The sequence below is a fragment of the Columba livia genome, chromosome 1 (assembly GCF_036013475.1).
Source record: "Columba livia isolate bColLiv1 breed racing homer chromosome 1, bColLiv1.pat.W.v2, whole genome shotgun sequence".
NCBI classification, from domain to species: Eukaryota; Metazoa; Chordata; class Aves; order Columbiformes; family Columbidae; genus Columba; species Columba livia.
In genome coordinates this window covers 135226323-135246287 of record NC_088602.1, presented here as the reverse complement: position 1 = coordinate 135246287, position 19965 = coordinate 135226323, and the positions used below count along the sequence as shown (strand labels likewise).

General features: G+C 40.4%; 1 protein-coding gene across 1 annotated transcript in view; it reads right to left on the bottom strand.

The window, feature by feature from the left end:
• Positions 1-631: 631 nt before the first annotated feature.
• ST8SIA1 (ST8 alpha-N-acetyl-neuraminide alpha-2,8-sialyltransferase 1) overlaps positions 632-19965 on the bottom strand; it is a 135585-nt gene continuing 116251 nt past the window's right edge. Inside the window, exon 5 of the mRNA XM_065031930.1 lies at positions 632-3106. Coding sequence (XP_064888002.1) covers positions 2620-3106 — 487 coding nt within the window. The 3' untranslated portion in view covers positions 632-2619. The remainder of the gene's footprint in view (positions 3107-19965) is intronic.

The following is a 19965-nucleotide window of genomic DNA, read 5'->3' as shown; positions in this document are numbered from 1 at the left end:
CAGGTTAATTTTGCCTCAGTCTTACAGAGGTGGGGAGTACAACATCTCCAGGTACCCAAGGCACTGACTGAACATGAACAAACCATACATTAGGAAACACTGCACTGAAACTCCCTAGAAAAATTTCAGGTTTTCCTCATGTTCTTCTAATCTGATTATTTCTGCAAGACACAGAAGAAAGGATTACCAAAGGGTTGGAAAGTTGTCAGAGGTGTTCAGAACTAAATGCCCAGGCATTGGTAAAAATACAAAAAAATGACCAGCAAAGAGGCAGCTGCCCCTACTCTCCTTGTTCCCTCCCACCCCCAAGGAAATGCTGGCATCCTGCTGAAATACCATTTTAGCACACCATATTTCTGCTGTTGTTCTCACAGATAATGTAGTCTTCAAAGCACTAAAATGTGCAAAACTTGTTGCGTAGAATAAAAACCTACAGGCAACTCTTCTTCTCCAAGAAAGACAGCTCAGTAAAATCCTGCTATAACAAGCAATAAGAAGAATATTTTACTTTCAAATCCTTCCTCAGTGATACCCACATCATAGATAAAACAAAAATAACAAATGAGAATCAAGTGACAGTCTATCAGTGTTGACTGTACTTTTAACAAAAATATGGACAAAGATAAAATGGTTTGAAGAAGCACATTCAGATTTTATCAGAACAATCTCTAGAATGCTACTTAGTCAAAATCTCCATGTTACAGTTTAGCACTGCCCTGTAATTCTATTGAGCAGTGCCCACTTTATGCTTGGAATATCTATATTTAGAAAGAAGATTTTACTATGAAACATAGGTTTAAAAAGCAAAACATGATTTTTTTTTCCAGTGTCCTATATAGATAGTTTAATTATTCATATTTAAAGAAGAGCAATGGATTTTGACTTTCTTTTTTAATTATATCTATATAACTTGCAGTTGGTAGTCTACAAAGAGAGATGTTTTCAACATATGATAGGACACATCCCCCCAAATACTAGTACTTTGGAGCTAAAACAGGTAGCACAGGAAATTATTGTGGAAACCTGATGACAATTTTGTTGTTTCAACACTTTGACTAGAATTTCAGCTACTAATGATGGAAGGATAAGAAAGAGAACACTGATTTGGATTTTTAAAGTTAATGGTGATAACATCTTGCAGCCAAAATTGCACTGTGGGCTGAACTGGTATTCTCTTCTTGTCCTATAGTGCTAAACCAAAGCAAACAAACAAAAAGATTTCTCATTTACATGGTGATAGGACCATCTTGCTGTCCAAGTAATCACCCAAAATAAAACAGTCCTTCAGGCTCTGTGCTGGCCGGAGCAGCATGTGTGCAATGCACACACTGATTGAATTCACCCACTGCAAGGATAGAGGTCGCCTTATGTAAGGGCCTGCTGTTTTCTCTCTCCTTTTTTCTTTTTTTATTTTTTTCTTGCTGACTATGCAGCGTTTCAGTGCTCCCAAAGGCTGTTTTATTTTTTCAGACTATCTTTAACCAGAGACAATCTTGTGAGAAAAGTCTTTAAGGCTAACATTACAATCCTAGCAGAAGAGCTAGTCACACAAAGAGAAAGGCTTTCCAAAGCTTCAGCTCATTTTAAAGGATAGTTAACATTCATTTCTGCAGTTTTTCTGCTATAAGCAAATGAAGAACCTCATTCCGCATTCCACTGAACACCTCAAATCCCCTTGACAGTCAATGAACATCTGGAGTCCAAATGAATACAGAATTAATCCCTAAGGCTGGACAGCAAAACAGGTCACGATCCATCCCTCCTACTAAAGCCACCATGGAAATCTTCCAGCAGGTCAGCTGAAACCAGGCTGCACTACACTACTGGTTTTATAACACGTTTTATTTTAGAACCCGCTACCCTTAACCAGCTCTTGCCCACAGCATAGCACTAGCACGGCTCTAAGTGCAATGACATAAAGTATCCTGATAAAACCTACAATAGGTAGGTTCATCCATACTCAGTAGCAGGACATTCTTCTAACCACATTCTTAGCACCATTCACTCTCCCAAGAGTCTTCAGAGGAGTTGATGGTACTCAGCTCCTAGGGCTTTTCAGCCTTTCCTTTTCCTTCAATTGAGGGGAAAAAGAAAAAAAAAGGGAAGGAAACAAAGGCAACAACACAACACACACATGTTCTCCTACACACACATAACCCCCCCAGCCCAAAACAGAGCGGGGGGAGAAGAAAAAAAAAAGGAAAAAGGAAAGTTTTACAAGATGCCAATCTGGAATGAAATGGATTTTTGAACAGACAGTCATTTTTGGCACTGTCAGCAAAGCTTGTGGGTGGCCCTTTGTCCCTCTGAGCCTTAATGCCCTTTTTACAGCGGTCATTTAAAAACGTCCCTCAGAAAGTTCAGCTGTGCTGCTTCCAACATGATGTTCACAATGCTGCTGAACGGACTCAATGGAGAGATTCACTTCCCCCCGCCTCAGTTCCATAAAGCACTATACATTAAGGATGTATTCCATTTGGCTTTCAAGTAACATTTTTATGGTCTGCGCAGATCCATGATTATTTTCCTTTTAAAAAGAATCAACAGAAAACAGAACTCTCTGTTGGAGAGCATGGAAATTACAAACTACTGGATCTCCCAAACCGACTCCCATGATCCTCAGGCAGAAGACTGGATTAAAGGGTCCTCACATGGTTCTAGCTGCATTCTCAGTACACCACTTTTATGAAGAAACCAGAGCTGTAGAAATTCCTCCGGCATGGCATGGAACCCAGAATCGGGCAAGACGTTGTCATAGTAATGATGGCTAATAAACTTCCCGTGAAGGTCCACCGAGAACGGCCAGAAGCCGTAAATTGTCACTTCTTCACACAGACCAAGGGCAGCACTGACTAGGAAAAGTCCTGTGGAAAGTCGTTTGGCGTGTATACCTTTATTCTTCCAGAACTTGCCAATGTCACGCAGGAAATTGGGGTTGGCGAAAAGGACCGTCTGCTTGGCACCAAAGTCCTCCAGGGTGTAATAGACACGTAGGGAAGGTCCCGTCCCCGTCTTCATCGAGAAGGCTGGCATGTAGATGTAGCTCTGGTTATACACCTTCACACTGTCCACAAACGCTTTTCGAGACCACAGCAGGTTCTGGAACCTGTAAAACATCAAGGAAAAGCGAGCTGATCACACATAGGTTTTGCCAGTCATTTCAAAACTCAGCTAAAAGATGCTTTTCATACACATATTTACAATTACCTGCACACCTTTCTCGAGCCCAGAGAAAGTCCAGACAAACTTCTGACTGTCTGACACTGCCTGTCTTCTACAACAAACCTGAATAAACAGTTGCAAACTATCTGGTATCCTGCTAATTCCAAAACAAAAAATGTTTCTGATTTCATCTTTTCTAAAAACCCTGAATGAACATTGACAGTTTTCCTGAAAACCAATCATTTTTAGTCACATTTTTCTTTTTGTCTAAACCCCAACTTATTTTTTCAGGCATGGGATTCTTTAAAAGAAATTTTAACATCTGTGTCGTTCTTGTTTCTTAAAGGCATACTCTAAAATAATCCAAGTTACATGCTGAACAAGTGATACCAAGAAATATTTAAATAGAAACTCTGAACTTACAAAACTTGTAAGGCTTGTAAGAATTGTTTTTGTTATGCCTGTATAGTGATTTAGGTTGTGTTACCATAGTAGTTAGTTCTTGTTCTGGAACTGAGAGAAATCTCAAAGAACATTCTTTGTTACAAACAATAAGACAGAAATCAATGAATTGTTTAGCATAAGTGGCATGACAAAAATTTAGCAACAGGCAGCAAATAATATTCAGAGCTGGTGTTTAAGATGGCACGATTTACACACTGAGCAGGCTTAAAAGCATCTGGTATTTGTAGCGTGCGAGGTAAAGGAGAGACTAGTTGGCAACTATGAGGAGGGCAATGTATATGTACAGATTATGTCTCTAAATATGATAGTCTTCTCATCTCTTGATATACAAACGACATCAGGTTACAATTTGGTACATCACTAATAGCTATTTGCTGAAGTCTATTTGATTCCTGATGTTAGACTTACATACTGCTCCAAAGCAAGTATTCTGTCAAGACTGTAACTTTCCTTGCCATGTGCTTCTGGATATTCCAAGACGAATGAGACATTTGGCAGGAAATCCTAGGCCATTCACATACACCAAAACTTGCACTGATGTTTGACCTCTCCTGACATCTTTCACTAAACAAATCACAGTTCAGTAAAATATTAAAGCATCTCGAAAATTGTATCATTGGATGCGACTGATGCAGAGGTCAGTCAGAGTCATGGCAAAATGCAATGCCTAAAACACAAACCTGCTAAGTAAGAGGAAGACTTGCTGCCCTGGGGTGTTGGCTGCATTGGAGGGTACCTTTGCATGAGAAAGTAACCATGATTTACTCTCGATAATTTGCTTTCTTTCCAGGGTCCCTGCAATCTTCAGAGCACCAGTAAGCACTCTTCCCTCCCTTTACCACATGACAGTATCTATCACCCTCAGCATGCAGGTAAAGTTTACTACATTAAAAGTCACTTCTGCACAAGCCTCACATGCAGTCCTTCCATTGCAGCTGGGTTGCTCTCCCACATGTGATCTCTAATTTTTTTCTCAGCTCCCAAATGCCCCTCTTGCCCTTTTTGCTGCCTCCTCTCCCTCAGTTTCCTGCAGCTAATGCAAATGTGTCATGACTGATTTCATAGTCACACGTCAGAGGAGTCAGAACAAGAAAGCTGAGACGGCAGCACAGGATTTTTTTCCTTTCTCTGGTACAGGCAGAGAGACAGGTGTGAGAATACCCTTTTTAAAATGGTTACAAACAGATCAATTTTATGTTTGAAACAATAGTGAGAATCACACACAGAGCAAGATACACAGGTTTAAGTAGGATGCCAGATGATCTCATGAAGCACCAGATAAAATTCAGCTGAAACAATTTTCAACAAAAAAAAATACAGCTTCAACAGCACTGAAATGTCTCAGGAATATGTGCCAGGTTTTTTGAAGTCTTTGTTTTGGTAGAAAACTCAAAATATTCCTAATACGTTGAGAGGTTTTGTTGACATTTTCAACATGCAATATTTGGTCTCCCGATTTGCTACAAGTTTTTTTCAAAATTTCCTTCACATGGGAAAAAAGCTGCTTTAAAGCTAACCCCCTGAAATCTGCCTGGGTCGTCATGACTGTTTTGCTCTGCAGATCCGCTCCTACTGCATGGTGCTATTTGCTAATATAGACAAAGCCACTGCCTTCTAAGCACAAAATCAATTCAACTCAAACATACAAATAAACAATACAAATAATTTCATAATTTATTGCATTTGGCATTCTTTTTCTGTAGAAATAGCCAAGACACAGCTGAATATAGATGGCCAGCCAAGACCAAGGTGCCCTGGCAGAAATTCATTGTTCAGCTGTACCTTCTCATATGGGCCCTCTCACTCCATTACTACCAGACCTTTAACTATGTGTTCCCAAAAACAGGCTTTACCATCCTTTCATCCAAAGGACCAGCAGGACAACCTGTCAGATTATCAGGTATATGAGCTGTGTCCATCCTATTAAACTTGTTCCATTTACATCAGGACACAGTTACTGAGGGGGGGGAAAAATATCCCTAGCTTAATACTTCCAGTATTCACCTAGGCGCTCAAAGCCTCAGTATCCAAACACTGTTGTAATAAGGTAGAGTAAGACCAACAGCAGGCTTTCTGGCTGTCACTCTCCCCATAATCTGGGACATCCACTAGGAGGTGGGTGATGCAGCTTCAGAACTTCCTTTCACAGTAAAGGGAACATGAGCTTGATGTGATGGGGACCTTGCACCTTGGCTGAGAAGGCAGAGACACATACTCTGTCACTCCTGCAAGCCAGATTCACCATGTCCTTTCCCACTTACAGACAGTTGACAAATTTCCCTTCAGATGGAAAATAATTGTGGTCATTCTAAAACTGCATTTTGCAGCAAAGTTACCAATCACAGAAAAGTACTGTGCAGCTCTAAGACGTATACGTTAAAATTGCACACACACAGTCACAGAGGACCAAGGACTGCTTCTGAATATTCATTTGCTATCATTGCCACCATGTGTTTACATTTCTTCTAGATGAATCTCCCCAAATGCCTTAAAGTAAAGAGAAGTGAATGGCACTGCCATGAGAGCGGTGCATGGGAGGGACTTCAGGCAGCAGGGACAGCATTCGTCATGCTACTGCAAACTGTTCTCCTTCGGGAATATCACCTCCTGGAAACCCGTGCCTCGTTCAAATGATCTGGATTGCAGTGTTGGTAGGCATCATGCCCAGTTCGACAGATGGACATTATACAGGTGGCCAGGAGCCCATGTAGAAACATAAAACATACTGATTACGGCTGGTCTGATGGCCTAACACAGCCAAAAAGCTGGTGCTCATCTTGCACTCCTCATGAGGGGAGATATTAAAAGCAAATTGAATTTTCTGTTCCCTGTTTGTAAAAATAGGTGCCCTGTCCAGCTTTCTGATGTTTCAGAGGCTGGTTAGAGGCTGAGAAATGAGGGGACAAATGCTGTGCACCAGCAAGTTTCTAGAAATGGCACTGTAAGCTCAGGTGTATTTTCCTTTAACTCCTAATACAGACAGGGAGTTCTGCAGGCAACCCTATTCCAGTGGTGGCTTTGAGGGTTCCATACAGCAGCAGACAGCAAGGAGGCTAATCCATGCCTGCCAGAGAGACCAGGAAGGTTTTCCTCTGCAGTCGACCAGCTCTGTAGGTATCCATGAGCACAACAATATGGTTTTTTTCCCTGCTTGCCCTGGCACAGATGCTGCTAGCCTGATATGGTCTTTGCATCCAGATGGGCACAAACACCTTCCCTTGTGCTGATCCTTGCCAAGCCTCCTTTGAATGAGGAGCTGCTGGTTCCTAGTTAGTGCTTTGAACATTCGGTATTCTCAGTGGCATGGCCCAGAAACTATGCAGCTCCTCCCAAGTCACTGGGCTTCAAAACAAATGCATCAAGTTATCCAGCCTCTCATGCATCTCAGGAGACATTATCTGCCCAGCTCAGCTCTGAGCAAAACACAGCTGAACTGCTTTCAGAGTCGGCCTCTGACCTTCTGACATCAAGCTCACACAAACACATGTTGGGCTACCAGCATTTAGATAAAACTGGATCTGGAATCTCCTGAGCAGCACATGAAGACAAAGTGAGTTGCCCAGTCATTTGCAATAATGCGTCCCAGCAGCTTGATGGCAGCCCAGGGAGGTGCTGAAGACTGTGAACGCTGGTGACAGCAGATCACAGCATGTTCAGCCTGGGTGCTTTAATTCTGCCACGCTCATTAATGGACAGCAAACAAATAAAATCATTGGCAACACATTTTTGCTGTCAGGTCCATATAACAGAACAACTTAAAAAGAAAAATTTTCAGCAGGTGTGTGCGGGCACAGCTACACAGATATCAGAGAAATAATTTCCTTGATACCAGCTGTGGAGTTCCCTTAAATGTTCTGCTTTTCCAGAAAGAATGATGCATGCAAGAGGAAACTGCCACAGTATGTTTTCATGGCAGTACAACCAAAGATTTAAGAGCATTAAGTGTTTTGCTTTTCGTTTTTAATCTGTTTTTAATATTCTTATTGATGTTCTTTAGCAGATATCTGGGGACAGGACTGCTTTCTGGTACTAAGAGATGACTTCCAGTAACCACAAAGAATGTGCTGCAGTGACATTGAACTAACCCGCTGGCAGATAATAACGGTGGCATTTTCTCACATCTCGGTTTCTTTTCGATCTCCCCAGAGAGTCATTATCTCATGCCTGTGATGATATCCCAGTTATTTACTGTGTTGGCATCTGCAAAGTCACCAGCTCAGCATTCTGGATTAATTGCAATTTGACTTATCGAAAAAGAAAAAAAAGATTGAGTAATGAGGGGAACAGCTCAGATGTCAAAGAAGTAGTGTAATATTTTTAAATTAAGACAAATAAAGCTCAAGCGAATACAGCAGAAGGCATATAAAGACTTATGTATTTGTCCCTATGGCAAAGGATAACCTTATTAAAATTACTTAGATAATTTGATGTCAGCATTAGCCAAGAATGATTTAGAAATTTGCTGCAGCTGTTGGAACATGCTTACAGCTGGGGTCACAACAAGTCAACTTGCAACCACACATACGAACCTCCACCGCAGTGACAGAGGAGTTTTACCGCTCTCATTTCTCAGAGTGCATTTATGCTGTCAAACAGTGATGCTCTTAATGCCCTGTGCTCTTATTCATATCATGTACTTCTTGATTATCTACCCATTCGGGGCTTTTGTAGCCAATGTTGCTAAAACACAGACTGTGCCTGAATTAACGGCACACTGGTTTCCATGTGCTCTTTCTCCACATAGGCACTTCCAGCATGCATTAGGTGCAAGTTAGGCTATTCTACTTGTCCACACAGGGAGCCAAAAACAAGCACTGAAAGTACTATAAATTAACCCTCTTTTACTGTTTTATTCCAGCTTCCCCAACTACACAAGCCACTGTTTACTTAGCCTAAGGACAGCTACCTGACTTGAGATTCAATTATAACCCCATTAAAGTCAAGAGCAAAACCAGCTTTGATCTCACTGGAAGCATGCTCAGAGCTTCAGGCAAAAATTTCAGGCCTGCAATGCACTTTAGAGTGATTAGAAAAGGTATCAAGTAATATGAAGTAATTATGAAGAATTATGTAAATATGAAGAATTATGAAGTAATCATAAAGACTTATCATTAAACCAATAAAATTACAGATGTCAAACATTTTCCAATAATGCAGGTGGCTTTTATTCTTGTGGTAGATCCCCAGTGATTTGTTTAATCTCATTTCAAACAGCTTCAGCACAAGGGATTCTTCCCTGTTCTCCTTGTGGGTCCCTCCACAGGCACCATGGTCACCCAGTCAAGAGCTCGTGGCATGGATGCGGTGATGCTATTCCCGTCTTTATCTTTCCTTTGCCCTCCTCCCCGCCTCGCCTGATGTCCTTTTATGGATCCAAAGACCTCAAATCTTCCACTCAGACTCTCAGCAGAAATACTCTCTCCTCTTCGGGTACAACTGTCTCCAAAACCCACTATAGCTCGTTCCTTAGGTGCAGCGTGCGTCCTGCTGACACCCCACGCTACCTCTTTCTTATGGATGCAGGCTTTCACCTTCTAAGCACCTGTATGTTCCTCCTGTCTCTGGTCTCAAAGATTGAAGAGAAAAAATTAGCCTGATTCTCCTTTTTATATGCCTTTTCAATGGTGTTTTCTGGGTCAGGGATTCTGGTTACTCCCACCATCAGCTCCAAAGACCCAAAGGCATGGAAAACACACTCTTTCCACAGTGACTGCAGATTGCATCTTTCTTTGCTGGCCTGTTTCTTAATTACATGTTGTCCTTAGCACATGACCTTCAAAGTAATTCGATTCACTTTAAGTCCAGTTAGGCATTGCAGAGGTAGGCTCTAATCCCCATGAAGAGGCAGACTCCCCTTCTGACTGAATCCAGTATCAATCAGGGTTTTTTTTAGACCTCCACCCGTTACTGCTCTTATGCTGTCACTCTGGGAATACTATATATAGTGCCAAGGGAAAGCTGACTCTCTTGTTTTTGAATGGAACACAGAGCTATCCTATACACCAAAGCAATGAAACATTAAAATCAGTGTTCACTGGTATTTTTGAACAGTGTGTGATCCTTATTCTGCCAACTCAAATTAGAATGTGCTTTTAATAGCTACTCTTTCCAAAACCAGCAGAGCTAAACATCAATTCTTTCTGTTATCTGACAGCTTGAATCTTAGCTTTCAAAAGATGAGCTGTTCATCTTATTTTGACTCTTTGAAGATTATGGCTGCTGAAGTCACACACAAGTGGAAGTAATATAACAGGATAGGAAGAACAGCATGGCTGTAAACTATTTGCATTGTCAAAATGAAATTGCTGCCTAGTATTTCTAAGTCTTCTGAATACTTCAGAGCTCTTACCACTGAAAGGCTGGAGGATGAGAACAGAGAGAACCAATGAAATCAGCTAAAGAAAACAGTTACAGAACTAAGCCTGATATCCTTAGCACTTAATTTCACTGGACTGCATGACAGAGTGAGCCTGTAAGAAGAAACATAACCAGATCACACATTTTCTCAGGTTTTAATGGGAAAAAGAACTGCAACAAAGTCCAGGAATAGTCTTGAAGAGATTTACTTTCGATTAATATGAGCTCCCTAAGACAGTCTGCTATGTCTTTGGGACAGCAATCAAACAGGAACAGAAGAGTGCAGAATCTCCTGTACTTCTAGGTCTTTTATCGAACTCCTGTCCAGACATATCTCTGTACATCATTGACTGCAATAGCATGGCAGCAAATATGAAGACAATAACACTATGCTTTCCTGTCTGTTCATGCTGGCCTTACATGTGTTTTAAGCCAAATATAAAACATACCAAATGTTCACAGCCATGAAAGACCTATTCATAGCTGACAACACTGGCTGGCTGGTATACTTGACTGCTTGTTAAGTCTTTTGAGTTTTCTCTCTAAGCTTGTGCCCTCCTTAGCATACAAATAATTTGCAAACATCAGTGAAGGTAACAGCCAACTATATCCTCTCTTCGAACTCCCAGAGCTCTTTCCAAAGAGAACCAGGTAGAGAGAGAAAACAGCAATATTAGGCTTAAATGTGTTTTCTTTTCAAAGACACTCTGCTACAAAAGTATAGACTGAAGAGAAATTATTTGAAACACTAGATGCTTCAACAGGCATTATGAGAACAACTGTCACTAGGATAGTACATGTATCATTGGTGACGTCTGAGGCTAAGCCACATGGCCTGCAGCTGGAGCACAGATCCCTATTAAACAACATTTTCAACTAAAAGTTAATAAAAAACAATTCAGACCCTATAGGAATACGTGGTGAATCTACAATACTTTAATGGAGCAAAATCAATTAACACAACTCTCCAACATGCAAAAGAAAATCTTTGTATTTCCTCTATTAGCTGCTCCCTCTGGGCAAACTCACCTGTTTAGGCATCCCTAGGGCAATGACCATTGCAACTGAGCAATGAACTAGTGGCCATCTGAGTATAAACAGAAGAGGTGATAAATTGCTCTGGAGCAGTTAGATTAGCAGAAGCCAGACATGAGGCTATAAAGATGGAAAAGAGATAGACAAACAGCAGGTCAACAGACAAGGAAGTCCGTTCCAATCTTTGGCATATGAGCTCATACCATTAGTGAAATCCCTGGGAATGAGCCAGAAGAATTCAAGCCAGCCCAAGGACTGCAGCTGTAGACTGTAAGTCATTAATTTCAGGGAGCTTTTAAAATGTGCCTTCTGAAGAAAAATACTTTACTTTCATCTAATATCTATTTACAGCAATATTTCTTAGCAATTCTGGTGCTATTCAATTATGCCTAGAAATGTTAGTAGGTGCTTCTCGAGCTTTCCAACAGTGCTTGAGATGTGTTGATTTGCTGCACACTAGATCTTTGAAAAAGCCCACCTTTCACTCTGCAACTCTTATGTGGACAACTATGGGAATAGTAAGAATATGAGCACTATATTTTAAACTCTGTACATCCATGTATTTTCAGCTCAGAAGATTTCCTGATACTGGTGTAGTTTGTCAGTGCAGTAACCCCAGTGAATCTTACTTCCAAATATTTGCCTAATCAATTATTTTCCACACCCTTCTAAACAATTATTTAACCAATGCCTTCCCTCTTACATCACAATTGCCTTGATCCTTTTGTCAAAAGCCTTTATCTACCAGATACAGACTACCCCTATCCATATGCATTTATTCAAAGAACTCCAGAAGTTTGACAAGGTAAAATTTCTCCTGGGCTCAACAGTGCTGACTCTTTACAAGAGCACATACGTTTATCCGGGTGTTCAATAATGTTATCTTATAATATATGGTCTACCAACTCAGATCTAGTTGAATTATTTTTAATCTAAACTATTTTTAAACACTGATCCCATTTTTAACACCTTCCAGTCCCCAAGTACCAAAATAGTTTTAAGTGAGGAAGGACACACTACTATTCTTCAGCACTCATGGATTAGTCTAGTTCTGCCAACATATTCACATCCATCCTGTATTCATACTATAAATTCTCTAATAATTACCTCAGTTTCAGCCTGCTGAGTCTCCCCATGGGCACAGGGAATGTCCTCAGTTTCTTCCACAGTTAACACAGACGCAAATAATTCGAACAGCCTCCCTGTGCCTTCTCTGAGCTCTTCTTTTATACCTGGTTAAGAGTCAACCATACACACATGGTGGGAAGTGCGGGGGGGGATGTTTTTTTGCTCTTTTTTAGCTTGTGCTGTTGCTGGAAGGAGGACATAGCATTAGGTTTTCATTCTTCTAGTTAGTTCTTTTTAGAAACTTTTCTGCCTGACACATAGATAAAATATTTAATCAGCCAGAGCTTATAATAAATTCCATTTCTTTCGGAAAATACTCCAGCTTTTAGCAGGATGTTTCTCTGTTTCCATTAGTCTCCCTTTTCCTTGCTCTTTAGTGATGCCAACCTCATTTTCCCTCTACTTAAGGCTTGACAGATGCTCCTAGCACTGTGCCTCCAGTATGGTAACCTTAGGGGAAGCCATTATTTTGAGTAGATCATTTAGATACATTTTTCAAGTTGTGTGGCACCTAATGCTGAGAACGCCACTTAAACTTCTTTTCAGCATGATTAAACTTCCAAGATTTCTCCTCAACTGTTTTACAACCTGTACACAATTTAAATTGCTATAGCTAAAACACTCTTGACCAAAAGAATAAAAAAATCAAAGTAAGGATACCTGACACACACTAGAGCTTTTGCTAGTCTCTTCAGCTGTTTTGATACCTGTGAAAGTGGTAGAGTTCTTTTTCTCCTCTCATCAACTTGAAAGGAGATAGTGTAAAAGAAGTAAAAACCAATTTATTTTTTTTTTCTTTTAAGGCAGCAGGAAATAAATGATATTTGCTAGGACTAAAGTAATACTTTTGAAAGGCCATGTATGTCACTGAGTACAGCCCTCTATATGCTGGCTAAGGAAAGTAGAGCAAAACATTCAACTCACTACTTTTTAGTTTCCAAATTCCAGAGAAGGGTCAGTAGCATCAATACTATATTATAAAGCAGCAGCCTTATAACTGTAGCTGGTGTTCTTCCCGTGTCTTGTATGTAGAGATGCTCTTATTTTATGTAATATACCACAATTCAGATGTGGTAGCACCTTCTCACATTCTGAAATACCAGGCAAGAAAACCTTTCTTTTGCTCCCTATCTCAGGGAAGAATCAATAACAAGCTGCCAGAACACGATGGAGATTGACTCCAGAAAACACTATTGGCAGGATATTCATCTGGGCAATGCAATCTCTGATTTCAGCAATGACCAAAGGAGGGTCTTTCAGTTCCTCCTGTTGAACCTCATTTTACTGGACATACAATTCTCATTAAATCAGAGAGGAACACAAGAAGTGAGTGACCATCTAAACTGGTGGTGGAGTCACCCAGCCTTCAGGCCTTCATGTTTAGTCACACAAACTGGAACAGTATCAGCAGATGACACTGATGGCACCAGCCCAGCATGCCCCTTTGCTGATGATTAGGACTGCCTCCTATTAGGTGAGAAACAGAGGTTTAAAACTCTTCAAACACAAAAGGGAACTGAATTTGGGCCCACCACAACTTCAGTGACTGAGGGGACTGCTTGTCTCTCACATAAAATATTACACCTGCCTTGGGCAGTTTCCTGAACCAAGCTCTATGTTGTTCAGCTGGAACTACTCAGCTTGATTTTGTAAATTGTCTGTGGACAACTTAAACTATATTATCTGGAAGATTTGGTCAGAAAAAAAAATACATTCAGCCCTAGCTTCATTTCTTTTTATTTGCTCGTTTTTTTACAGCAATTTCCTCCTTCATGCAGGTACCAAAACATTACTGCACCAGCAGTTAGATTGAAGTGATCCACTGATACCACATGGGTTGCGGAGGAGATGCTAAGCATCTCCCCAACAAATGCTGTGTGTGAAACTAGGGTCAAACTATAAACTCCTGGGTTTGTATTCCTTTAAGCTACCTTTTATCTCCAAAACCCAAAGAACATCAGCATTTACAGATGTTCACATTCAAATGATTAAGGAAAGCGAATTGCCATCTCCTACAGAATCACAAAGATTTCTTTCAGATTCAGACAGCACAAAAAAAAATAAGCTCATTTTCTTTAGTGCTCAGAGTAATTAATACTGAATTACAGTAGAAATTCTATCAAAGGATTTATGACAATCACATTAGTACTAAGTAAATTCCATGCGCTTTATGCAATTACAAAAAAACCACCAAATATGTGAAAACAGATTAAATAATTATTCCAAAGTATTACTGAATAATAAAACAGGAACAAAAGCTGCCATTAGTGGCTTGTCTCCCTGAAGCAACAGTAGCACTTTACTTGAAAAAAATTCAGGTTTGTACCTCACAACCAGGCCAAAGGGTATTTTGGAGTGAGGAGGAAGGTATGGTCTGTGGTCCACAGCACAACTCAGAGACTGGAAAATAGATTACCTTAAAGGCATCCATTGGATAAGGCCAAGTTATGTTTCAGAGAAGGCCAAATTATGGGTTTGAAAGTAGCTGTAAATGTCAAGGCTGTCAGCAGCTCAGAAGAACCTGAGGTTAGCCATGAATCACACAGGACAAACAACAGCCAGGGCCATAAACTCGTCCTCAAGGAAGTGGTTACAGCCCCAGAAGGTTTTCAAATGCTGGAAGGATCATTCAGTGATAGGTTGCTGTCGCTGCTAGACCTCTAAGTCCCTAGCAGTTCAGTACACCTATTCCCAAAGCAGCTAATCAAACGGTAACAGGGGTGGCATTTAGCCTTTTGTGTTACAGACGGGAGCTAGAATAGTTTGTACAGTGACGTGCAACACTCGGGAGCTATTGCTGAGGTTTTTATCCAGAGGGTCTATCCAGCTAATGATCTGGAAAACAAATACACTTTTTACACAAGCAACATATTTTTATCTGAATTTTCCTCAAGGCCAAAATTTCCCTTCCCTAGTCTGATAGTCTAATAAGCCACAGTGCTCAGTGCTGCTTTGCTTTACCAAGCTAGAGTCAAGAACCCCATATATTCCAGCAAATCTAGCACTTTGCTTCTAATACCAAGTCCTCTTCAGACTTGTCCTGCTTGTTATAAAAATTAGACCACCTCTTTTACCTCCCCACGCATCTGCATTTTTTAATGTTAAAAAGAACCTGAGGAATGTCATATTTTAAAAGATTCCTGTATTTTGCATACACCTTGAAATGGAATAGAAACATGATCAATAAGATCCTGTCTCGATGCTTTTAAACTGACACAATTCCACTGACATCAACAGGTTTACATTAACTTTCATAAAATTAGTATATAGGTCAGTCTTTATGATATGCCAGAGATTTAAAGTTTCAGAACCCACCAGTACACTGCATTATTCAAGCAGCATACTGTGAACATATAACTAAAGACAATGATATTATCTGGATGCACAAGGCTATGGAGATGATTCATGCAGCATAATCATTTGCATTCCTGAACCTTGGATGTTTAATGTACCAGGAAAAATGAGGGATGGCAGCAACTGTGCTGGAGCATGAAGTGAGAAAACAACTAAGCACACTGCACCAATGCTCTGGCAGAAAAGTCCCGTGTGTTCAGTTCCAACAGACATACCCAGTTTGACTTGTAGCTTAACGGACCTAGGAGCATGGAGTCAAAATCATAAACAACTTACACAAGGGCATACTAGTGAGCCTAATTAATTTCTTTTCAGAAAGCCACTCAGCAAAAATAGTTCACCTGATACATGCCAACTAGTTCTCTGGTTTATTTTTCTCAATGCCATTCTCTGCAGTCCCAAGTGCTGGAGTACTGGGTAGGCACAGGGCAGATGCACGACCTAGTTCAGCTACAGTATTCCAACCACCAGGTCTCTTGGGATAGCCCAGCAGCAGTATCTTTTTCAGCACAATCTAACTTCAATTGTTTGTGAACAACTCATTTGCATGTAGTAACATGTTCACATTTCCCCAACAGACAGGAGAACAAAGGTACAGGTACAAAGGACCAGAGGGATTACCTGGGTTTAGAGTAGCTGGGTCAGGGACATGCTGCAGATGTTCTGGCAGAGCTGAGATGCCAGAAGGGAACCCAAAGAGGAATGGACAAAGGGCAGAGCAAAGAGGTTCTTGGAAATGCTGCAGTGTCAGCACTGGAAGAGATTCTGATTTCAGAAGGCTCTTTAGGAGCTTCTGGTGGCCCTGAAATGCTTCTTAATGTCCTGTAGCTAACATAAAACCTGTAATAAAAAATCAAACGCTACAACTGTCCGATGTTAAAAGCTAAAACAAAACAAAACACAGAGGAAACCAGGGACATGACCAGTTTCCTCTTGAGTCTAAACTATGACAATATTTGCTACAAAAAAAAAGGCTCACGAATGACCTTAAAAAGCCATCTGTGATTTGTACTGCAAAATCTATGAGCAGACCCACAGTTTGCACTAGTGACCTGGAAAAAAACCTGCTTGCTCAGCCTCGATGCAGAGGTCAGTTTTCTGCCAACACTTTTTTTAAACTATTTCTCCTTTCCAGCTCAAGATGTCCAGGCTCCAGCTCTCAAACCCCAGCCAACGCAGTTCCAAACTTGGTAGTCTCAGTTTGTGAGACTGGATGGTTCAGACCTGCACAAATTGAGACATACAAAGTCAAACGTATAGACAACTGAATGCAGCCTTACCTTCTTCACTGTCTGAGCCTTGTTCTAAAAATTCTCCTGCCTGAGAGAACAGCAAGAACTTGTGCAAGTATCTGTTTTCAAGATGACAGTTTTGCACAGCCATACCTTATAACTGCTGGTGACACAGTGCTGTAGTGCTGAGAAATTTATTGTCCCTGTTAAATTAAAAAGGACCTTAAAGCCAGCAGAAGTGCTGGATTACTGATTGTGCACATAGTTTAATGATGTCAGCTCACCCTTTGGCTCTGGTCCAGGTGCTCCAGCTAGTTCTCTCCAAGACAAATACGCTACATGGATTCAGTCAATGTCCTCGTAAGCCAGTCTGTGCTGCTCAGCATTGGAGCCACAGACTGGTCCCTAGGTTTCTCTATTTACCGGGTGTATCTTCATCTCCACCACACATCAGGCAAGGGAAGTACCCTAGCATAGTGCAACAGAGATGAGGAACAAGCCACATTTTCCCCCTGTCAAAAGCAGTCTCTAGACTACAGCTGGGAGCCTAGGGCAGCACAGGGAGGCAGCCAGCAAACCTGTCTTTAGGCTGTACAGCTTTACTAGGCAGAAACAACCAATGTGGGTCTTAGTGATGTCCGCACAAGTCAGTTTGGGATCTCACAAGGGAATTAGAAGCAAAGCCCTGGACAATTTGCTGCTGCGACTCCCCGTGCTGGTAAAAGGTTTGTGATCACACACGAGCACAGCTCATACACAGGCTGACCGAGCTGAGCCCACCAAGGGCAGTGCTCTGCTTTTCTGACAGGCTCATATCTGAAACTGGCAGTAAACTTCATGCTCCAGATTTTGCCTGCAGAAAAACAATCAATCAATCACTCAATCAATCAATCAAACAAAACCAACCAACCAAAAAAAAACCAGGCCACCGAAGGCTGGGGAAGGGGCAGAGCACTGGTCCTTGGAAGGATCATATGAAGGACAGTAAGTGCCTTCCTTTGAAAGATCACAGTAATGCATTCCCCACTCCTGCAGGAGGGGACAGTGCTGTATAATATAATACCCTTTACAGCACAATCTGTGCGTTGTCAACAGTTTTTTTACTCTATTTTTACATAAATGCTGAGTATGGTGGTATATGCTGTCATATGCTTTCAACTTCTATATGCTTACAGTCTCCTAATTAAAATATCCTGCTTGTCATCTTCCCAAATTTCATTTCGTTTGGGAAAGTTCCTGCAAGATTCAAGTAACCACCTTCCAAGTTGAAAAAAACCCTCAACTTTCTTCCATGACAATATTTTGAAATTTCACATCATGATGTATTTTCTGATATAAATGTGGTAGTTCAGCAGTCCACACCCTCTGCATAGAAAACTCATTTTAAAAGATCTACGTCATGTTTGAAAAACAATGACGATCAAAAATAAAATTCTAAGATCACAATATTCAAACTCACAATTCAAAAAGTTCTGGTATCAGTTTTACACTGTTAAATATGCAAACATATTTTAAATAAAGCTCCCAAATAACTTTTAAAAAAATAATTCATATTCGATAGCGCCCTATTTACATTTCTCTAACATTAACCTTAAGCATTCAGTTAAATCATAACTTACCAAGAAATCTAGTACATAAGAATAGCCTATTATAAACTTAATGAAATAAGCTACTTTCTCATTTTCCTTCCACAAATACTCATATTTCAGTGGCATAAAACTTTTAAGCATCTGCACTGCTATTTGTGTGTTTTATGGAAGAGTTGTTCATGAAGCTGAAGAGAGAATTTTGCTAAGGGTTTTTCAACTAGTATACCACAAAAATTCTCCCTGTGACCCACAGGCCAGGAATTGGCTACAGAGGTAAATAAAAACTGTTCAACCTATTTTTCCACCTCCCTCTCTTCTCAGAATCACTTGAAATGCTACTATTTTTTAATTGCTACTAAAATAAAACACATAGACTCAAATTCTACTTCTAATTCATTCTGGGGCAATTTTTCCTCCATGAGAACCGCATTATTCTCTGCACTGTTAAACTGCACTATACATACTGACAGCTTGATTTTCTCCATCCTGCTTTGTCTTTCAGAAGTACCATTTGGTTCACAGTGCAATGACAGATTTTGGCAGGTTTCCGTTTCCTCTTCCAACAAACCAGCTATTGTGGAAAAACAATGAAACCAAGATGAAAAATTCCAGTGGATCACCGTTAACCTACCAAAGTGCTCCATGTATCTTGAAAATCTCTGCACTTTCACTATTTGCTCTTTCAAATCATAAATTAAAAAAGAATGACTGCTAGAGAATAAATAATGAGAGGAGGCAGCGAGTAGAAAGAAGATATCAGGGTGGCACATCTATCATTTGTCTAATTCTGTAGAAGTTCTTGCCCGTAACACATTCCAGACCAGATGGCAGAAAATGGCCATGAAAAAACGATTAAAATAAACTTCCTCAAAAACAGAGTGACTGAACTTAGTACAAGAGCAGTTTGTGTCATTTGCTATGTAACCCAAATTCAGAACTAATTTAAATCATTCAGCTTTTCCCCAAAAGCTACATATTATAAAGAAACTCAATCTTTAAGTTTGAATGTGTATAACTTAGCTGAGAAGATTCATGTGGGATGGAATACTATGCCTTCCCTTTTACAGACAAGTGCATTTGCTGTTATAAAATGGAAAGATGAAAAAACACAGAGGATTTTTTGACTTAAGTTTTACCCAAAAAGCATGTGAAGAAATTATTATTTGTTATTTTTGTAAGTATAACTACTCTCTTTAAGGAGAAAGAAGTAACTTTTTACTGTGTTTTCTCCCTGTTAGTTTTGAGAAGCCAAGAAAGACAGGGAGTAAGCTGACTTTTCTTATGCCTTACACATCATCAGTTCAGTTTCTTAGTAAGGATTGCACCCACCTCCCATTTGGCTGTTTCTGGGCAATGGATCTGATCTCAGCTGAAATGTATTATACTTCTTGCGGAGTACTAGAAGAGGATAAAAACAAGATTGCCAACATTTTTAAATCCCTCTGCATATGCTGGAGATTGCAGGATGCTTTCCTCAATGGATTTTCCAGTTTCCCACTGTGCTGATGCAGTGGAAGAATCTAATGGGTGACACCAGGAGACACAATCTGAAATACAGGATTAAGGACCTATGAATGTCACCTGCACTTGGTACTAAATCTGGATGGGTTCATCAAGGCAGGGAAAAACTGAGTATCCTGGAG